This window comes from Plectropomus leopardus, chromosome 8, assembly GCF_026936395.1.
Source record: "Plectropomus leopardus strain MGB_pleo_1.0 chromosome 8, ASM2693639v1, whole genome shotgun sequence".
NCBI lineage: Eukaryota > Metazoa > Chordata > Actinopteri > Perciformes > Serranidae > Plectropomus > Plectropomus leopardus.
In genome coordinates this window covers 21084136-21103930 of record NC_142183.1, presented here as the reverse complement: position 1 = coordinate 21103930, position 19795 = coordinate 21084136, and the positions used below count along the sequence as shown (strand labels likewise).

The 19795-nt window shown below is 38.8% G+C and overlaps 1 protein-coding gene and 1 long non-coding RNA gene across 3 annotated transcripts in view; both read right to left on the bottom strand.

Moving 5' to 3' along the window:
• Nucleotides 1-5289: 5289 nt before the first annotated feature.
• Nucleotides 5290-7202, bottom strand: LOC121947712 (uncharacterized). The gene is made up of 4 exons (XR_015777133.1): nucleotides 6227-7202; nucleotides 6088-6152; nucleotides 5930-6012; nucleotides 5290-5835 (listed from the first exon to the last, which is right to left on the bottom strand). It is a non-coding gene; the product is annotated as an uncharacterized LOC121947712 (long non-coding RNA).
• Nucleotides 7203-7609: 407 nt separating this feature from the next.
• apbb2a (amyloid beta precursor protein binding family B member 2a) overlaps nucleotides 7610-19795 on the bottom strand; it is a 50368-nt gene continuing 38182 nt past the window's right edge. For both annotated transcript variants that reach the window (XM_042493571.2, XM_042493572.2), the window contains exons 9-14: nucleotides 18623-18737; nucleotides 13892-13967; nucleotides 11390-11470; nucleotides 11159-11274; nucleotides 10847-11029; nucleotides 7610-9490 (exon numbers count right to left, since the gene is read on the bottom strand). In XM_042493571.2, the coding sequence (XP_042349505.1) occupies nucleotides 9314-9490; nucleotides 10847-11029; nucleotides 11159-11274; nucleotides 11390-11470; nucleotides 13892-13967; nucleotides 18623-18737 (748 nt within the window). In that variant the 3' untranslated portion in view covers nucleotides 7610-9313. The remainder of the gene's footprint in view (nucleotides 9491-10846; nucleotides 11030-11158; nucleotides 11275-11389; nucleotides 11471-13891; nucleotides 13968-18622; nucleotides 18738-19795) is intronic.

The following is a 19795-nucleotide window of genomic DNA, read 5'->3' as shown; positions in this document are numbered from 1 at the left end:
GCAAAAATTGGCAAAATATGACATTTCTCAAAAACAGCTGAAAACACCTTAAAACTGCATAAAATAGCGTGTAGAGACCCGCCATAGCAAAGCACAATGCAAAAATGGCCAAAAACACGATAATCCAACATGTTGAAAAAATGACCGAAAAAGCAAGGCTATAGTATGGCAAAAATTGGCAAAATATGACATGTCTCAAAAACAGCTGAAAACACCTCAAAACAGCATAAAATAGTATGCCAAGACACGCCATAGCAAAGTATGTTGCAAAAATGTCCAAAAACACAAAAATATAGCATGTTGAAAAAATGACCGAAAAAGCAAGGCTATAGTATGGCAAAAAAATTTAAATATAACATTTCTGAAAAACAGCTGAAAACACCTCAAAACAGCATAAAATAGTGTGCCAAGACACGATATAGCAAAGTCGTTGCAAAAATGGCCAAAACCACCAAAATATAGCATGTTGAAAAAATGACCGAAAAAGCAAGGCTATAGTATGGCAAAAAAGTTAAAATATCACGTCTCAAAAACAGCTGAAAACACCTTAAAACTGCATAAAATAGCGTGTAGAGACGCGCCATAGCAAAGCACAATGCAAAAATGGCCAAAAACACGATAATCCAACATGTTGAAAAAATGACCGAAAAAGCAAGGCTATAGTATGGCAAAAATTGGCAAAATATGACATGTCTCAAAAACAGCTGAAAACACCTCAAAACTGCATAAAATAGTGTGCCAAGACACGATATAGCAAAGTATGTTGCAAAAATGGCCAAAAACACCACAATATAGCATGTTGAAAAAGTGACAGAAAAAGCAAGACTATAGTATGGCAAAAAAGTTAAAATATAACATTTCTCAAAAACAGCTGAAAACACTTCAAAACTGCATAAAATAGCGTGTAGAGACATGCCATAGCAAAGCACAATGCAAAAATGGCCAAAAACACCAAAATATAGCATATTGAAAAAGTGTCTGAAAAAGCAAGGCTATAGTATGGCAAAAATTGGCAAAATATGACATGTCTCAAAAACAGCTGAAAACACTTATAAAGAGCATAAAATAGTATGCCAAGACACGCCATAGCAAAGTATCTTGCAACAACGGCCCAAAACAAAAAAATATAGCATCTTGAAAAAGTGTCCTAAAAAGCAAGGCTATAGTATGGCAAAAATTGGCAAAATATGACATGTCTCAAAAACAGCTGAAAACACCTTAAAACTGCATAAAATAGCGTGTAGAGACGCGCCATAGCAAAGCACAATGCAAAAATGGCCAAAAACACGATAATCCAACATGTTGAAAAAATGACCGAAAAAGCAAGGCTATAGTATGGCAAAAATTGGCAAAATATGACATGTCTCAAAAACAGCTGAAAACACCTCAAAACAGCATAAAATAGCGTGTAGAGACATGCCATATCATAGTACGTTGCAAAAATGTCCAAAAACACCAAAATATAGCATGTTGAAAAAGTGTCTGAAAAAGCAAGGCTATAGTATGACAACAAAGTTAAAATATAACATTTCTCAAAAACAGCTGAAAACACCTCAAAACAGCATAAAATAGTGTGTAGAGACGCGCCATAGCAAAGCACAATGCAAAAATGGCCAAAAACACGATAATCCAACAAGTTGAAAAAATGACCGAAAAAGCAAGGCTATAGTATGGCAAAAATTGGCAAAATATGACATGTCTCAAAAACAGCTGAAAACACCTAAAAACAGCATAAAATAGCGTGCCAAGACATGCCATATCATAGTACACTGCAAAAATGGCCAAAAACACCAAAATATAGCATGTTGAAAAAGTGACAGGAAAAGCAAGGCTATAGTATGGCAAAAAATGTCAAAATATGACATGTCTCAAAAACAGCTGAAAACACCTCAAAACAGCATAAAATAGTGTGCCAAGACACAATATCGCAAAGTATGTTGCAAAAATGCCCCAAAACACCAAAATATAGCATGTTGAAAAAGTGACCGAAAAAGCAAGGCTATAGTATGGCAAAAAACTTAAAATATGACATTTCTCAAAAACAGCTGAAAACACTTCAAAACAGCATAAAATAGTATGCCAAGACACGCCATAGCAAAGTATGTTGCAACAACGGCCAAAAACACCAAAATATAGCACACTGAAAAAGTGTCTGAAAAAAAAAGGCTATAGTATGGCAAAAATTGGCAAAACATGACATTTCTCAAAAACAGCTGAAAACACCTTAAAACTGCATAAAGTAGCGTGTAGAGACGCGCCAAAGCAAAGCACAATGCAAAAATGGCCAAAAACACGATAATCCAACATGTTGAAAAAATGACCGAAAAAGCAAGGCTATAGTATGGCAAAAAATGTCAAAATATGACATGTCTCAAAAACAGCTGAAAACACCTCAAAACAGCATAAAATAGCGTGCCAAGACACGCCATATCATAGCATAGTACGTTGCAAAAATGTCCAAAAACACCAAAATATAGCATGTTGAAAAAACGACCGAAAAAGCAAGGCTAGTATGACAAAAAATGGCAAAATGTGACATGTTCCCAAAAACAGCTGAAAACACCTCGAAACCGCCTGAAATAACGCGGAAAGACATGTCATAGCACAGCATGTTGAAAAAACAGCCCCAAACATCATGATTTAGCATGTTACAAATATGACCGAAAAAGCAATAAATGTCAAAATATGACATGACCCCAAAGCAGCTGAAAACACCTCAAAACAGTATGACACATCTACCAAGATACACCAGTACTGAAAGGCCCAGTCAGTCATTTTCTGTAACCGCTTGTCCTTGTAAGGGTCGCGGGGGGGCTGGAGCCAATCCCAGCTGTCATCGGGCGGAAGGCGGGGTACACCCTGGACAGTTCGCCAGACTATCGCAGGGCCGACACATATAGACGAACAACCATACACACTCACAGTCACACCTAAGGGCAATATAGAGTCACCAATTAACCTGAGCTGCATGTCTTTGGACTGTGGGAGGAAGCCGGAGACCCCGGAGAGAACCCACGCAGACACAGGGAGAACATGCAAACTCCACACAGAAGGGCCCCCGCCCGGACCGAACCCCGTTCCAACCGGGATTTAAACCAGGGACCCTCTTGCTGTGAGGCAACAGTGCTAACCACAAAGCCACCGTGCCGCCCCACTGAAAGGCCCAAAACACCAAAATATAGCATGTAGAGACTTGTCATTGTACAGCATGTCGAAAAAAACAGTAAAGAATGCCATAACATAGCCTATTTAAAAAACAATCAAAAATGACATAATATAGCTTGTTAAAGAACTTTCAAAATGACACATTGAAAAAACAGTTGAAAACCACATAGTATGAGACGTTGAAAAAACGACTGAAAACACCATTGTATAAAATGTGTCAAAGTGTCAAATATGACATGTCAAAAAAAACCTGATGTATGTCAAAAACCACCATAGAAATAGCATTTCAAAAAACGTTCAAAAAGGAGAGAGTTTCGACTTTAAAAAAAACATCTTAGCACAACATTGAAAAGTGTCATAGCATAGCATGAGGAAGAATTGTTCACAAACATCATAGCATGCCATGTCAAAAACAGCAAAGTATAGCATTTTGAAAAATGGCCCAAAAGAGTTGATGATCTTGATGGTGAAAAACGCCACAGTATTATATGTCGAAAACTGGCATGAAAAATTTGCCGTTTGGCAAATCATAGTGTGGCATGTTGAAAAATGGCCCAAGACAGTCAACGTTTTTTTACGCCAATAAACGTCACAGTATAGCATGTTAAAAAATTCCATAGTATAGCATGTCGAAAAATGGTCTGAAGAAGTTGTCATTTTTGATGTCAAAAAACGTTATTGTATAACGTGTTGAAAAACAACATAGAATAGTACGTTAAAAAATGGTTTGATAAAGTCAGTGTTTTCGACGATGAAAAACATCATATAGCATGTTGAAAAATGCCATGGTGTAGCATGTTGACAAATGGTCATAAAAGGTGAAGATTTCAACGTCAAAAAACGTCATGGCATCGTGTAAAATAGCCTGAAAAAGTCGACGGTTTTTTTAACTTGAAAAACATCACAATTAAGCATGTTGAAAAACGCCATTGTATATCATGTTGAAATATGGTCCGAAAAATTTTGACGACATACTCTACTATGATGTGTTGATGAAATTTTGAGCCACATACTATACTATTGCTTTTGGATCAAATTTTTAATGATATCAGGTCAAAATATAGTCCAAAGAGCTGGATGACATACTATACTGTACAGATTTGATTACATTTTGGATGACATACAATAATATGAAGTGAAATTTTGGATAACAAATTATTCTATGATGTTTTGATAAAATTTTGGATGATCTACTATACTATCACATATTAATTCAATTATGGACGACATACCATAACTCGACGTTTTGATCACATTTCGGACGACTTGACATACAGTGACGTCTTGATTACATTTTGGAGGACATACTATAGTATGACCTTTTGATGAAATTTTGGACAACATAGCATGATTGATGAAATTTAGGCAAAATAGTATACTATGACATTTTGATTTTCATGAAATGTTATCTGATCACCTTTATGATGCTTTGATAAAATTTTGAGTGACACAATATACTATAACGCTTTGATCAAATTTTCATCGACATTCAATAATATGAAGTTTTGATGAAATACTGGACGACATACTACACTATGTTTTTATGATTTTTTTGGATGACATACTATACAACAATGTTTTGATGAAATTTTGAATGACACATTACACAATGACAATTTGATGAAATTTTAGACGATATACTTTGATGTTTTGATGAAATTATGTTTGACATTTGATGGAATTTCTCATTCTCATTCTCAAGGATGATGTGATTAAATTTTGGATGTCATACCACACTATGACGTTTTTAGGATTTTTGGACAACATACTATGTAGTTTTGATCAAATTTTTAATGACGTACTATACAACTGATGTTTGGATGAAATTTTGGACAACATACTATTCTATGATGTTTAGACAAAACTTTGGAAGACATACTATCCTATGACTTTTTCTTCTATATAGATATTTTGGACAACATAATGTGACCAAACACACTATCAAGGACAAATATGTGGTCTATATCAACCTATGGGCTATAGGCCCTTACTTCCCACGTGTTGAAACAAAACAAGTTTATTGGGTGAGAGGAGAGCAGGAGATGTGCATTCAATTTCACAACTAAAATGTTTATTCAAAGATATTAAGAATTTTAGGGCTTGAGTTCCTGAGGAAAAAAAAAGAAACAATAATCAATTTTAAGACAAGAACTTTTATTTCATAATTTACCGCTAAAAGTTAAACTCCAGTATAAAATGACACTAATACTGGATAGGAATAACTAAACAAGGTACTTGCGGCGGGGAAATTTGCAGACCCTGACAGATACCACCATGTGAGCACACAGTGATCAATAACACTGCAATCTCACCCCACAACTCACACCGCAATTCACACTGTAAGGAAGAGCAAATCTACCAGGCACTCCTGTGACCACCACATTTGGGCCTACCACACTGCATGCAAAGAAGTGGATCCAACACGTACTCCCCGCAGCTCCTCCCGCTGCCTATAAAACCATAAAAACAAAACAAAATGTTAACTTCAGTTGGCTCAGTTTCACAACAGGGTAAAATACATTCCTGAAACAAGTTATGCTCAGTGTGGCAGTAAATGAGGGCAACAGTATACAAATCATGGACATTTCACATAAAGCTATGGTTGAGTCCAGTTTAGGCCAGATGATATGGATGGGCTGGTTGAGGCAAAGCATCAGCCTGGCACCTTGTCTGCAATGAGGGAAAACATGGTGAAAATCATTGATATAAACTGAATACCTCAAAGGGAACGACCCTCCTACATTATCCAATCAGTTTAAGTTACCTTGCTCAACCAGGGGCCCTGATTAAGGAGACACTGGGAAGGTCGACGGCTGACTACTCTGGCGCAAACAGGGGTTGAATTTCCTAAAGGATTGAATTATTAGATCATTAATGATACACCTACATTTAAGCAAACAAGCAGTTATATATATGGCTCACCTCTTCAACATGGGCTTACACAGCAATCAGAGCCAGGATCAAATCAGGACACAGCTTCACTACATCTGAATACACAAGAAGCCCCATTAAACTTCTGATCAAACCACCCTAGCAGTGTTTCTCCCAAGATCTCCCTTACCTGCACACACCATGCAGTCCTACTGCACATCTACCAGGATTCAGGCAAAGAGGTCCTGATTGCCCACACCTGGTGTTATAAAGGCAGGAAACACTCTCCAATCCTACCTACAGAGGGCAGTGCTCTCACCCTACCTGTCAGCCATCACAATACTATACTATAACGTTTAAATTACACTTTTAACAGCATACTATTCTATGACTTTTAGATTAAATTTTCAATGACAATCTATACTACAATGTTTTGATGAAATTTTGGACAACATACTATTAAATTATGTTTTGGTTAGATTTTGGAATAAATGCCATAAAATAATGTTTTGATGGCATTAATAATGACACAGTATACTATGATGGTTTGATAAAATTATACTATAGGATGACGTTTTCATTAAATGTTGGACAACATCCTATACTATGACTTTTTGTTGAAATTTTGGGGGACATACTATACTATGACTTTTTGATGACATACTATGATGTTTTGATGAGGTATAAGGTTTTCATGCTATTTTGGACGTCATAATATAGTTTGACTTTTTTTTATACCATTTTAGGCAACAAACTATACTATGACTTTTTCATGCCATTTTTGATGACATACTATGTTATTACTATGTCATGACATTTTGGACGACATACTACAGTATGACTTTTTCTTATGCTCTTTGGATGACATACAATGATCTAACTTTTTTATGCTATTTTGGATGAAATACTCTACATGTTTACATGCTTTTAAAGGCCATTGTATTTCATGTTTTAAAAATGTCATTTCATGGTGTAAACTGCCGTGTTTTTGTACATATGACAATAAACCTAATGATTATTGAATCTCAAACTGCACAATGAAGAAGTTAAACTAGTTAGAGTTTACAATTGATAATTACTATTTCAACTTCAGAAAGACGGTTTGAGTTCTGTTGCCTTTCTCAATGCCAATATCAACATTCCTAGTTAGAGAAAAGGTGTATAGTAAAACAATAAAGCATTTTACTGAGACCCCATATCATTCAATAGGCCCCTGTAAAAAAACAAAAAAAACCCACTACCAAGTCTGTGCACACGTTAACAAACAGTGGTAAAATACATTTTAAGGATGTTTACATAATGTAAGTTTCTTGCTTTGACATAATCACTGCAGTTTGTGTGTGGATATTTTTAAAAAGAGGTTTGTGAGGTCCCCCCCTCCCCTTTTACGTATAGATGTCATCATTACAGTGTGTTTGTGTGCCTTAAGGAACAACCTTGTGACAATAAGAATCTACCCAGACTGCATATAATTACAGGGCCCAGTCAATGTCATTTCAAAGTGACTACATGCCGAAAAGCTATTACATGGAGTTCCACTGACCTGAAAAATCAAAGGACGTATTCAAGGGCCTTTTTCTTTTGGTAATGCATTTATTGTCACAACAGATTACATTTACATGATGTGGAGATGAGTGAAGAACAGAACTGAAATGATTTTTAAGCATCTCTCCTGTTTGTTTTGTGTGTGTCTTTTTCCTTTTGATCGTACTGCATTCACAGAGTTCATGTGGAGTGCAGGTGGTGGCCTTGAGCCGTAGGAGCAGTGCTAAGGTTTTGATACCAGTGATAGCAGACTTTTTTTTAACTACTGTATGTGCATATTTGTGTATATGTGTGTTTTGTTTGCGAGTGGGAGTAGACTGGCTGGATTCACTGAGGAAGAGAACTGTATCGCCCAGATTTGACCTTTTCCATGCTGCCTGAGCAGGACAAACACTATTGTGTACCACTGTTCATACAACTTTGAGCGCGTAACATCTGCCATAATCGAAGCCTGAATTGGGATTTCTTTGCTGCCACATTAATCTGGGGTGTATGAAAAAAGATTCCTGAGGAAATTGTAAAGTTTGAACATAAGCAATGTAACATTCTTGAGCTTTTTAACTCAGTTTTTTTCTATAATGTATGCAAAAAATTACATTCTTAACTAATCAAAAGCTTAAAAATACATTGAAAACAGTTACCGCTCCGTTGCTTATCTACTCATCCATCAAGGAATGGAAAGTAAAAATCGTAGACTGACAATCCTTTATTTTGATTCTGAAAATGGGGCAGAGAATAAACTTTTATGGGTCAAAAATCGGCCAGATTTTTTTTGCGCCAGTGTTAAACCAGTCATGGTCGAGTGGAGATGAATTGTGCTAAGAGCATCTATTTCTTGTGTGTTCACCGAGACCCTTTTTTTTTTTTTTTAAAAACTCATCAATGTAAAACATATCCCATCAAGAAAACATGCAAAACAAAAACCCACATCTGTCACCAACACTTCAAGTCTCCTTCATATCTACAAGTTTTGTGCCCTAAATTCTCTCTTCCTAGATACAATCATTTACATACACGTCAGCGTTACAATCACTTCATTCATCCTCAAAGGAGATGCTATTTGTTTTTTTTCCAGGTCTGTCGCACATCGTAGGAACCAAAACATTTTTATGCCATTTGGTGGAAGGGAGCGTGTTGGCAGGTCTCTTCTGTATCTTTTCTTATTCACTTGTTGAAATTCCATGACAGCAAGTGGACACCTTTTTCTGTCCAGAAGGCTCCTGTAGCTTGGCGTCTTAGCTGTCTAGTTTAGGAGCGCTAACTGTGCTGATGAGTGTTTTACAGGAAGGGACAGAGCATGAAAGAAAACAGAGTAAACCGATGAGTGGTTCCACACACCAGTCTGTTAACAGAAAGGCGATCGTTATTTTTTCTGTATCCCTTCTGTAGAGTACTTGATCAAGTAATCCATCCAGCCCAGAAATCCACATACAGTGAGGGCCAATGAAGCACTTGGACACAGCAGTGTTCAAAGGTCAAAGTTCAACCAGTGACACCAGGTTTTCTATTCCTCCTCATGAAACTTTTCTTGTCATTTTTTTTAAATCATCAAGCGTACTGGAGAAGTGCTCTTCTTTCTTTCATCTGTGGTGGTTTTTGTTAACATGTATGTACATCATTGGTTACCATGGCTGGTACTGATTAGGTGTTGTTGTGGCGATAGTGTGTGAGTGGCATCCAGTTGCGGCTGTGGGGGCGGGGGGGGGCGGGGTGCTGTGGTCACTGGTGACGGTCATTGCTGAGGGAGTTCTGATGGCTGTTTCTTGGGTTTCAGAGTGTCTATGAGAGACTGCACGCCACGCTTCACACTGGTGGTCACCCGGCGGGTCACAGAGTCCGCAGAGGGCGAGGATGATGAGCCAGCACGTTGGGAGGGCGGCCGTGCCACCAGACACTTCTGGTATCGCAGCTGAGGAAGAGGAGGACAGGGTTAGATGGGTTTTTATCATATAGTTTTTAACATTTAGGAAAACACACTTAATTGCAGCCTTGCTCAGGATTAAAGACTGGAAGCTGGTAAACAGCCGGTCTGGCTCTTTCAGAATCTCGGAGATCAACAGCTATCAGTCTGACAACGATTTAGCCTTTGGGGGCAACAGTCAATATTTCAGGGGTAACCGTGCAGCCAATGGTAATGGATATCTGTCCAATCTGAATCAAGTAGGTATAGCTGCAGCTGCAGCACCTACATGACCCAACCACCAAATACATATATCACTCATGCGCAGCACAAATCAGACCACAATTACATGTGGGGTTATGGTTACGTCTCATTACTTATAAGCTGAATCATATCATCATGTATAATTATGCTACACTACATTACTACAACATCTTGTTGTATCAGGGTTCAAATAACCTTGTTGCGTGGGTTGGTTTGTCTTTTATTAAACTGGGGTCCATTCCTAAAAGCAGGTTTAACAAAACTCTGAATGTAACCCTGAACTCTGAGCTGATGAACCACAAGATGGAAAGCTGAGTTTTTGGTTACAGAACAGCTGATATGAGTTTGTTCAATCAACTTTGAGTATGTTCACTCTGAGTTAAGCTCATTCTTGGAGAATGGAAAAAGCCATCATCAATGGAGCTTCAATACTAAAATTCATCATGGCAACAGGTCAATAAAAGGCAGAGCCTCCCTCCTCATCTCATGGTAAACTTACTTGGAGTTTACACAAAACCCACTTCCTGGAATAAACCCATAGTGGCCGAGGCTTGTAAAGATTTGTTGTGTTGACTCCAAACTGAGAGTGGCTGTAGGTATACACATCTGGTCTGATTGGCAATGGCAATTGTGAGAATGGAGTTGGAGTTGAGAGACAATGTCTACAATTGGATTTTTTTACAAGCAGCCAATTTAGTAAAGCTTATTCACCAGACCATTGCCGATGGGTTCCAACTTTGCAATTAAGCCAATGTGTTTCTTTTGCACATAAACTGTTTATCTGCACTGAACCAAAACCTGATCTAATGTGAATAAAAATACAACTCTCACTACAAAAAAAACTACAAGGGGACAGCAGAACTCAAGAAATACCAAAATATAGTCCCCTTGCTTTTCTCTAAATTCAGTTTTTGTTTGGAACACATAACAATATATGGCGTCTTAAACAGTGAGCTTTAGACATACTGGCACCGGTGATAAGTGTATCTCACAAAAAGCCAAAAGTTTCCTCAAAATACAAAACCTTTAACTATTAATTTTGAGTAATAGCAATACAATACACAACGTAATAATTTCATGAAAGAGGAAATTTGACTTTACCACACAAGCTGCCTGCACAGCCTCAGACACACTGCCTGCATTGGGGTCGCACCAGAACACATGACACTGGAAATGCTGATTCCCAGTATCCATAATGAAGGCAAATGAGTGAACATCTCGTCCAACGCCCATGAAAGACAAGAAACGAACTCGACACTCCACCAACACCTCCTCTTCCTCCTCCTGCAAAGAGTCAACAGGAGAATCAGATCTGTTGTTAACACTATTAGATTACGTTTTTAATCTACAAGTGCATTTACATATTTATCTGTTTTATCTATCCTCGGGACAGCACAAAAAAAAGTCCCTTGCCTTTTCTTTGATGACAGCTAAAGTGGTGTCAGCAATACTTAATATGACAGGAGTCCAGTCCTCTTTGCCTGTGGAGGACAGGAGACTCTCTATGGCCCCATTTATGATATCCATACCTGAGGACAAAACACAAGAGAGGCTGAACAGTGAGACAGTGTGTGATGGATGTTATTAAGGGCTTCAGGATGTGTTATGACGTGTGCAACAGTTTCAGCATTAGTTCGAGTATACCTATGGGGCGAGACACAGACGTCATCCCCAGATACAGCACATGAAACTTCTGCACCAGCTCAGTCTTTGGCATTGGAAACTCTGCAGAGAGAAAACACACAAGCACAACCACACATTAAAACAAACACACACACACAGACCGTCCGCAGGGAATTTTATCTCACGACAACATCTAACGCAAAGTTCCAAAAGTAAAGTCCACACATGATAATTGGCTTAAAGCAGAGAAATAAACAAACATGGGTGAATATTTTAATATTTTAGGGTGCTGTTGACATGATTAGTGCATGAAAAATATATTCACACACGAGCGTGCAGGATTTCAGAGTTTTCTGCATGAACACCCAGCTGTGCTTGTTTACACAATGGCCTGTAGGCAGCAAGGATGAGTGATTGAAGATGATCAAAGATAGTGTATCACCTGCATCTCAATCAGAACAGAAGGTAACATCGTTTACCCTCAGGACCTCGCTATTAACACACCATGCAATTAGCTGCGTTAGCTTGAGATGGTTTCTGACAAGGTGATTAAATGTTTAACTACACAGTTCAGAGACTGTTAATCCTCTAATGTGCTAAAACAAATTATTAAAAAAATCCACACAATACTAAAAAGGGCAAAACCAAAAAATCCTCCTCACAATGATGAAGTTAATTATTAACCATTGGCTGAAGACAAAATTGATTTAAAAACATGAAGGTGAATTGCAACTTGGAATGAATTATTATTGAGACCCTGAAAATGAAATAGTCAGTATTTGGTAACTGAGGGCATTTATATAGAACAAACCTTGCAACATCTGTAATATTTAACTGTTAAAAATTTGATTTTTTTGGCTTCAGGGCATCCATGATGGATCCAGGTACTGTAATTGCATCAAATTGGCTTTAAAATGACAAAAGCACTATCCTCTTCCTTTTTTAGTTGTGCAACAGTTGACACACTTCCCTTGTGCTGTAAATCAAGCTTTCATTTTCCGCGTGGTATGGTACCCGATGGCACACAGTATTGCACAGTGAAAGCAAGACTTACAGGTAACCAATCAAAGTTTTTGGTGGCCTTATTCTATCATTGTTACATTGTGCAATCAACATTTCTTTCATGTTGATAAGTTAAAGCAAAACAACTATTTCCACTTGAACAGCAGACTGAGAAGCAGTGTTTTGTGACCCTCTCTGGTTGAAAGTGGAAACCTGGAGTACACTTGTACATCACTGCAGCAGGGTCAGTGGTTAAACTTTAGAGATAAATCAGCCTACACACTCCCTACCCTCACTCTGCATTTCAGCCAATTTTGCACAATCCACATCTTAATTACTGAAGTTCAGAGATTAACAATTTATCATGAACTCATCTCCATGTGATTGGTATTGACTGAATAAAGAAAATCATTCAAGTATAATGCCTTTTGCCTGGATTCACCTCATCAGTGTTCTCCATTGAAAAAGTCCCTAAAATCTCACACATTCAATGCAGCTAAAACAGAAGTTGCATGAATGCTGAAAAGCGAGAAGTTTTGATACATTAATTTCATATTTAAATTAGAGCTCAGACAGGCCGGATCTGATGAGGACAGCAGAGCCATTATCCCGGTGATGGAACTCTTCCCAAATCATTTGGTGCTAATCTCCTAAAATGTGTCCCAACATGGGATTGCACACTCCCAGCTACCCTGACGAGATCTAATCCAGACGAGAACAAGAGCTATTTCCATCCACTCACTTTGCAGGGAAGGGCCTCTATGGCTCATGAACTGGTCTTCAATCACTGCAAGGATGACGCCTCTTACTGGGTACCAACTGGTTCATTTAAAAGACTATGATTTCAAGCAAGTAATAGCTTTAAAAGATGTGAGGGATGTTTCACCACTAAATTCTTTGATCCTGGGGTTGGAACGGGTGATGTGGAGCACCAGGCCTCGCCTGAAAGAAACACTAATTGGGTTTTAATGAGGTCGACTGCTTCTGTAAGTGAAGCGCCGATATAGTTCTTTTACACTCCGATGCGGAGCTCCTTTCCACTGTGCTCAGCAGATACACACACCAGCTGAAGTTACAGTGCAGGATGAATTGTGCTGGTGCTTTTTTCCTCTTTCTTCCTATAATTACTTGGGACTGAGAGGAACAAGCGGTGGGACTTAGTGAAATGGGAAACGGTGAATAGAATTAGCGCTGGGAGGATAAAGCTCAGCGATTGTGGAGCGAGGAGTTGTTCTGGAGTCAGCGTTATCTGTGTGTAATTGAACCAAACACTGCTATCTTTTCTATTAACAAATGTTCACAGTCGCTCCTGAGGCGATAAGGTTATTTTTTAAAAACACATATAGCATATCGTTTCAGATGTGAAGGAATACTGTAATGTGAGACAAGAAACCACAGCAGGGAAGAGAGCACATGGCTGACAAATCCAATTCTCTCATGAGGGAACTACAAAAGAACAAGACTCAAAGAAAAATATGTGTGTGCATGTGCGTATGTGTGTGTGTGTGTGTGTGTGTGCACCTTGTAGGGGTACATCGGAGCCGGTCTGGGAGGAGCTGCCAGCTGCAGCCTTGGCACTTTTCCTTTCAGCCATAATCTGGTGAAGAAAGGAGGGTGGAAAAAAATGAGAGAACAGGAAAGCGATCAGAATGGGAATGGGGAGAGGAGAAGCATTCAAATATGCTTAGACAGTCTCACAAATAAGCATCAAATAATTATTTTCATTGAGCAAATAATAACACAAATAATAAGGCTGATAATATGTCATATTTTTCTTATTGTTACATAATCCAACATGTCTAACTCCCAACTCGTAAAACACCAACGCTTAGTCAATGGCCCTCAGCGTCAGATACTGAGGCACAGAGGTACCCTTTGCAGCAATATGAGACACACCAGGTGGCAGCACTTTTTGATGTATCGAGCAACTGCTGTATAATAAGGAGTGAGTATCTCTGCATAGGGTAGGTGGAGGGGAGTTTAATGGGTTTAAACAAAGTCTTTTCACTGGGGAGACTGTTGTTTCCTGTGTGAAACCAAAAGTCAGTAGTTATTTTAACAGTGTAGTTTGCTAGTATATGTAGCAGCCTACGTCCGTGACATATGCCACAATGTTACATTTTGTTAGTAACATATTTTAAGCCCAGACATGTTTTTTTCTAAACTTACCACATGCTTTTGTTGCCTAAACTTAAGGAAGTAAACCTAAAAAAAAAATTTCTTTTAAAACGTAGGTTCTAAGTTTCTTTTGCAAAGCGAGTGCATGCATTTACTTAGCAGAAACTGTATATTTCCTGTAAAAACAGAAGCTTATTTTGAAAACACACAATGCATGTAAACAGCATAAGTTGAAACGCCAAAACTGATGCTGGAAGGGAACTAAGGGCGTCATAGTTTGACGTGTAGGGCCAATAAACAGGCGTCTGTATTTGACAAGTTGCAAGTGAAAACATGTTGTCAAATCCCACAAAAAGACCAAAACAAACAATGTGTTAGTCCTTTTCTCAATGCTTTGAATTCTACTGAAAATGTAAATCTTTAAAAAACAGTCAAAAATACATACTTACATTTTACCTTAACAACTCCACACTGTTGATATTAGCACGTTACTGAAACAGGAGTAAACGGTGTATTTATTTCAATCCATGGATTTGGTGTTCTAGTGATGGAGTGTGTGGACTGACACAGAATAACCTAATTATATTAAAAGAACATGACATCCAGTGCAACAGTGTGTCTTACTGGTGTGTTATTTGTTTTTGGACAACAATAGCATTTTATGGCTTTATGGCACAGAGGAATAAGCTAGGCTTTGGCTACAAATGTATTACTTGTTGGTTTTGGTCTTTATGGGATTTGGTGACAAGAAAAAAAACAAAACATATCCTTTAAAACCTTCTTCCAATTGGTATATCTTAATTCAACCACGTAAAAAGAAGCTGTCTTCCTGTCTCTTTTCTCCGCTTCTGCTCCTCTGCTGCAGTGTACACACTCTTTAAAAAGTGTTGAATAGTCTGCATGGCCCCTGCACTGAGCTGCTACAGATACTTGATTAATTGTAGGTGTCATTAATCAAAGTCTATGGTGAGTCTGCAACTCTGCTCACAGGGGAACATGCGAGAAGCCGCATGCACACACACACACTCTTGCACACTCACTCACACAGTGCTGCGCAGCTGCAAGACTCAGGTCACCAAGTTTCTCCGCTGCAGTAAAGAGAAAACTACCACTAAAATAGGCGGAGTGAAGAGTCATGGTCGCACACACATACAGAAATATAGACCACAGATACATTCAATTCAGGGTACAAGATAAGAAGAAATTAACAGAAAAAAATGACTCTCTCTAAATGGGTCAACGTATCTCTAAGGAGTAAAATCTGTAGTTCCAGGTAGATTCATCCTTTACAAGGTCATTCCTGAGGAGAGACTGGTTTCTCTTTGTGTAAAAAGGCTTTCTGTGACACACTGAGGTGCCAAGGAAATCCACAGAATTCACCATTCAAAATCAGCATCCAGTTTGTTTGTTTACATGCAGATAATGCAACCTAAAAAAAATTAAAGTGATTAATTAATTCCTTAAAAATTTCACACCATAAGCCACCATTAAATTAATTTACCCCTGGAGTGTTCCTACTGCTGCAAGTCAAAATGTCCTCTGTGGAAAAAAAGGACTCTGAATGACTGACTTGAACTATTTCAAACAAGATGACAACAGCCACTATATTCAGTATATTAAAAAAAACAAAAACAAAACATAATTATTAAGTAATTGTTAATAGAAATAACAAAAGTAAAAAAATCAGCTCTTAATGAACATTATTAACAACTTAATCTAAATATCCAACAAGAAGAGTACCACAACAGAAAACATTTAAAGTCATAATCTATATTCAGTCCATGAGTTGATAAGGGTTCTCAGTAGATGGATCCTATAGTGTTCCCTCGTGGAAGGTAAGACCTCCACATTACCTCCTATTGGGAGAGTAATAACATTTCAGTTTGAAAATATGTTAGAGAGGAATGATTCAATTCAACAAAATGTCCTGCTACTGGATAAATCATGTTTTTGCATGAATTTCTTTTTGACGTGGCCAGATATCTGCATGATGCAATCCAGAGATACATGAAGAAAGTAGACTTCATCCAGAACAAAGACAAGCTCGAATTGCGTTAGGAACAGGTTTGTCACAATGGTTCACCTGGTGTCTATGAAGCGACAGGGCTTAACCTGCCACTGAATCATATGATGGAGCCTTGGAGATTTGTGGATTCCAGTGAGGAAGATTCAACGGCGATGAAAACTACGATGAAGCCTTTGACAGAGCATCGTTTCACAGTGGCTCAAAGGACATCGATTCTGATGCTGTTTGTTCCAGTTACAGAGACATCACCTCTGCTCTGTATGATGACAGGACTTCAGCCGTCATTAACTGACATCTCTTTCAATGATGAGTATTGAGACACCACGACTCAGCCGCGGCCACCACTTATTCATCTGATGGAGCTGCAGAAGCCATTAGACCTGCTGATCTGCCAACATCCAGTGCGTTTACATGGACAGTTGAGTCGGCTATGTTTATAGCTTGATTGGGCCATTTAATTGGACTACTGTCCTTGTCACAGTATACAAGCACCAGGGGAGAACTGATTCATCAACAGAAGTGTGTCCAACTCCGCCACAGAAGGTGGCGATATGCAAGGACTGGCGATATGCCCTTTCAGATAGTTGCTATTGGTACGGCCCTCGCTTAACTTCTTATGTCACATACCAAGCAAGTTAGCAAGCGGCATGTCGGGTTGCATGTCGTTCAGTGACAACATGGATGACATTTCGGCACTGTGCATTTCATATGTACTCTTGTTTTGTTTTCTTCTCTTGTTGTTCTTCTTTTGTTTTTCCACACTTTCTTCTATGAATGTATGCTGTTTGATTTGAAGGTCAAAGCCAGGTGCAGGGATTATGGAGCAAGTGCAGAACACCGAGACCTGCATTATCTAGACGCTTTAGTCCAACTTCAAGAAGTTCAACTTTGTATGATTTCAATCGGACTAACATCTTTACATGGATTTTAAAAGTCCACTTTTAGTCAAACACAATAATTTGACTTTTTCTAACATTGTAAATGTACTGATTGGCTCTGAGGATCTACAGTCTCTTCTACTAAGGGACGGGGGCCATATGTCAAATACATCAAAGGGATAAACTTGCATTTGTATTACACCTTTTTACTCTTTTAATCAATAAACATGCTTTAACACTACATGCTAAATCCACACACTGGTGGCCTGCTTATCAGCTAAACACACACACTCACACTGGTGGCACAGTATCTTGCCAAGGGTACTTGGACATGCAGCCACAGCCACCCGAGGACTGTTCCACAACATGCCAAATTGATTATGTTAAAAACGATGGGCTCTCTTCATGGAAACAACCAGATCAAGCAGTGCTCCAACAGTTTGGTATTTCCCTTCTTCTTAAAATTTGCTTTGCCTGTCTTTGTGGTGTTATGGTACCCTGTGCAGTGTGCAGAGTGCACATGTGGTAGGAGGGGAGCAAACAGATGAAGCAGCGCGAAGTGAGTTGTTGGTATTTTGGTGGAAATTGTGTCTTAGACTTTGGGTATTGCGAACAGACATCTCAGAACTACATCTCTTACTGGTGCAACTAGCTGCTACTAATCTGAAAAGATCATTTCCTGCATCCCCTGATCCGCTGTGCATGAGCCTCCTGTTTGGTGGGTTAGGTGATCATCATCAGTGTGTAAAATCTGGAACTATGTGACCCTGTTGTACTTATCAGGTAGTTGGTATTAGATGTAGATACACACACACACACACACACGCACGCACGCACGCACACACACACACACACACACACACACACACACACACACACACACACACACACACACACACTGAAAACTCTTTTCTCGCTCTGTAACCTGAATCTTATCTCCTCTCTTCACTTTGAAGGCTCTTAAAACCTCCCTCGATCTGACTCCTCAGCTCTTATACTCCTCCAGTGAGAGATAACAGAAATCTTGTCAGGGCACTGCCGCTGTGTTTTGCACTCCTGGCTATTAGTTTCACGTAGGAGTAGCTTCTAAGTTACAACCCTAAAAAGTAGCTCTGGATAACTGCATCAGCAGTCTCTCTTCAACAGTCCCCCTGATTAAAGCTTGATAGCTTGTTTCAGAGCAGCAGATAAGCTCATTCATGCAGAGGTGGTAGTGGTAATGACACCCACCTTGGAGCAGATTTCGTGGAGACTTGTGGCGATGGCTGCGGCAGGAGTATCACATCTGAACACGTGGCACTTCAGCACCCGTGTGTTTTTGTCTCTCGCCACGTAGGCAAAGTCCCTGAAACATGCAAAACACAAGTATTATCAGACATGAATTTATAATGCAAGAAAAAAACTGAAGCAGATGTACCAAACATTTGGCTCTGTTAAAGGGGCAGTAAGTAAGAATCTTAGTTGTCCCATAATACAGATGATTCAGTAATTATACCTCACCAGGTGGGTGATCTTCGGGCCCGTATACTTATTTAAATTTTGGAGATTTATGCAAGTTTCTTTACACCTTCCCCAGCTGCCCTAAAACTCTTCTACTTGTGAGTGGAAGGAAACTAAAAGAACAAACCACAACAGATATCACAATTACCTGAATGAGAAAAAAAGTAATTATTTAAAAGAAAAGTAAAAGAAGAAAATCAAGAAAAGGCAAGGGATTTTTTTTTAAAGGGGACCTACCTACCTCACTTTCAGATTCATGGGCTCCTTGTATTCAGGCTGTTCTTATAAACCCAATGTGCCCAAATTCATACATATCCTGCATAATCACAAACCAGTAATTTGTGCATAAACCACATATTTTGGAAGGCTGTGATCACTTGACCATTGCACTGATGGGAATTAACATTGAAGCGGCTCTGATTGGTTTTTATAGGGGCAAGATTGGGGTTGTGAATGGCCCACAAAACACTAGACTTTCTCTTGGGACTTCACCTAGGAGATGCTAGTTCAGAACCATGTTATCTTTGAGTCATTTTAAGGTACGCTGTCACTTCATTTCAGAGACTGTCACTCCAAATCCCTCTCCTGAAAAAGCCCAGTCTGAACTTATTGGTTAGCATTGTCTTTTCACCATCACTGCAGCTGAGAAATGGTTGTAGCAGCACTTTTTACAGTGAAAAATCCCCAATGAAAGCATCTAAACAAAACAAGGTATGTTTAAGCAGGAATATGACACAAAATCTGAGAGAAATTAACACCAGCAACCAAGACTACATGTTTCCCTGCCATTTAGCATGTAGCTATAGCAGTGCACTTGCAGCTGGGGAATGACTGTAACAGAGTATAGTGGTACTTCTTATTGTGGGAAATCACCAGTAAAAGCATCTAAACAGCAATCTTAAC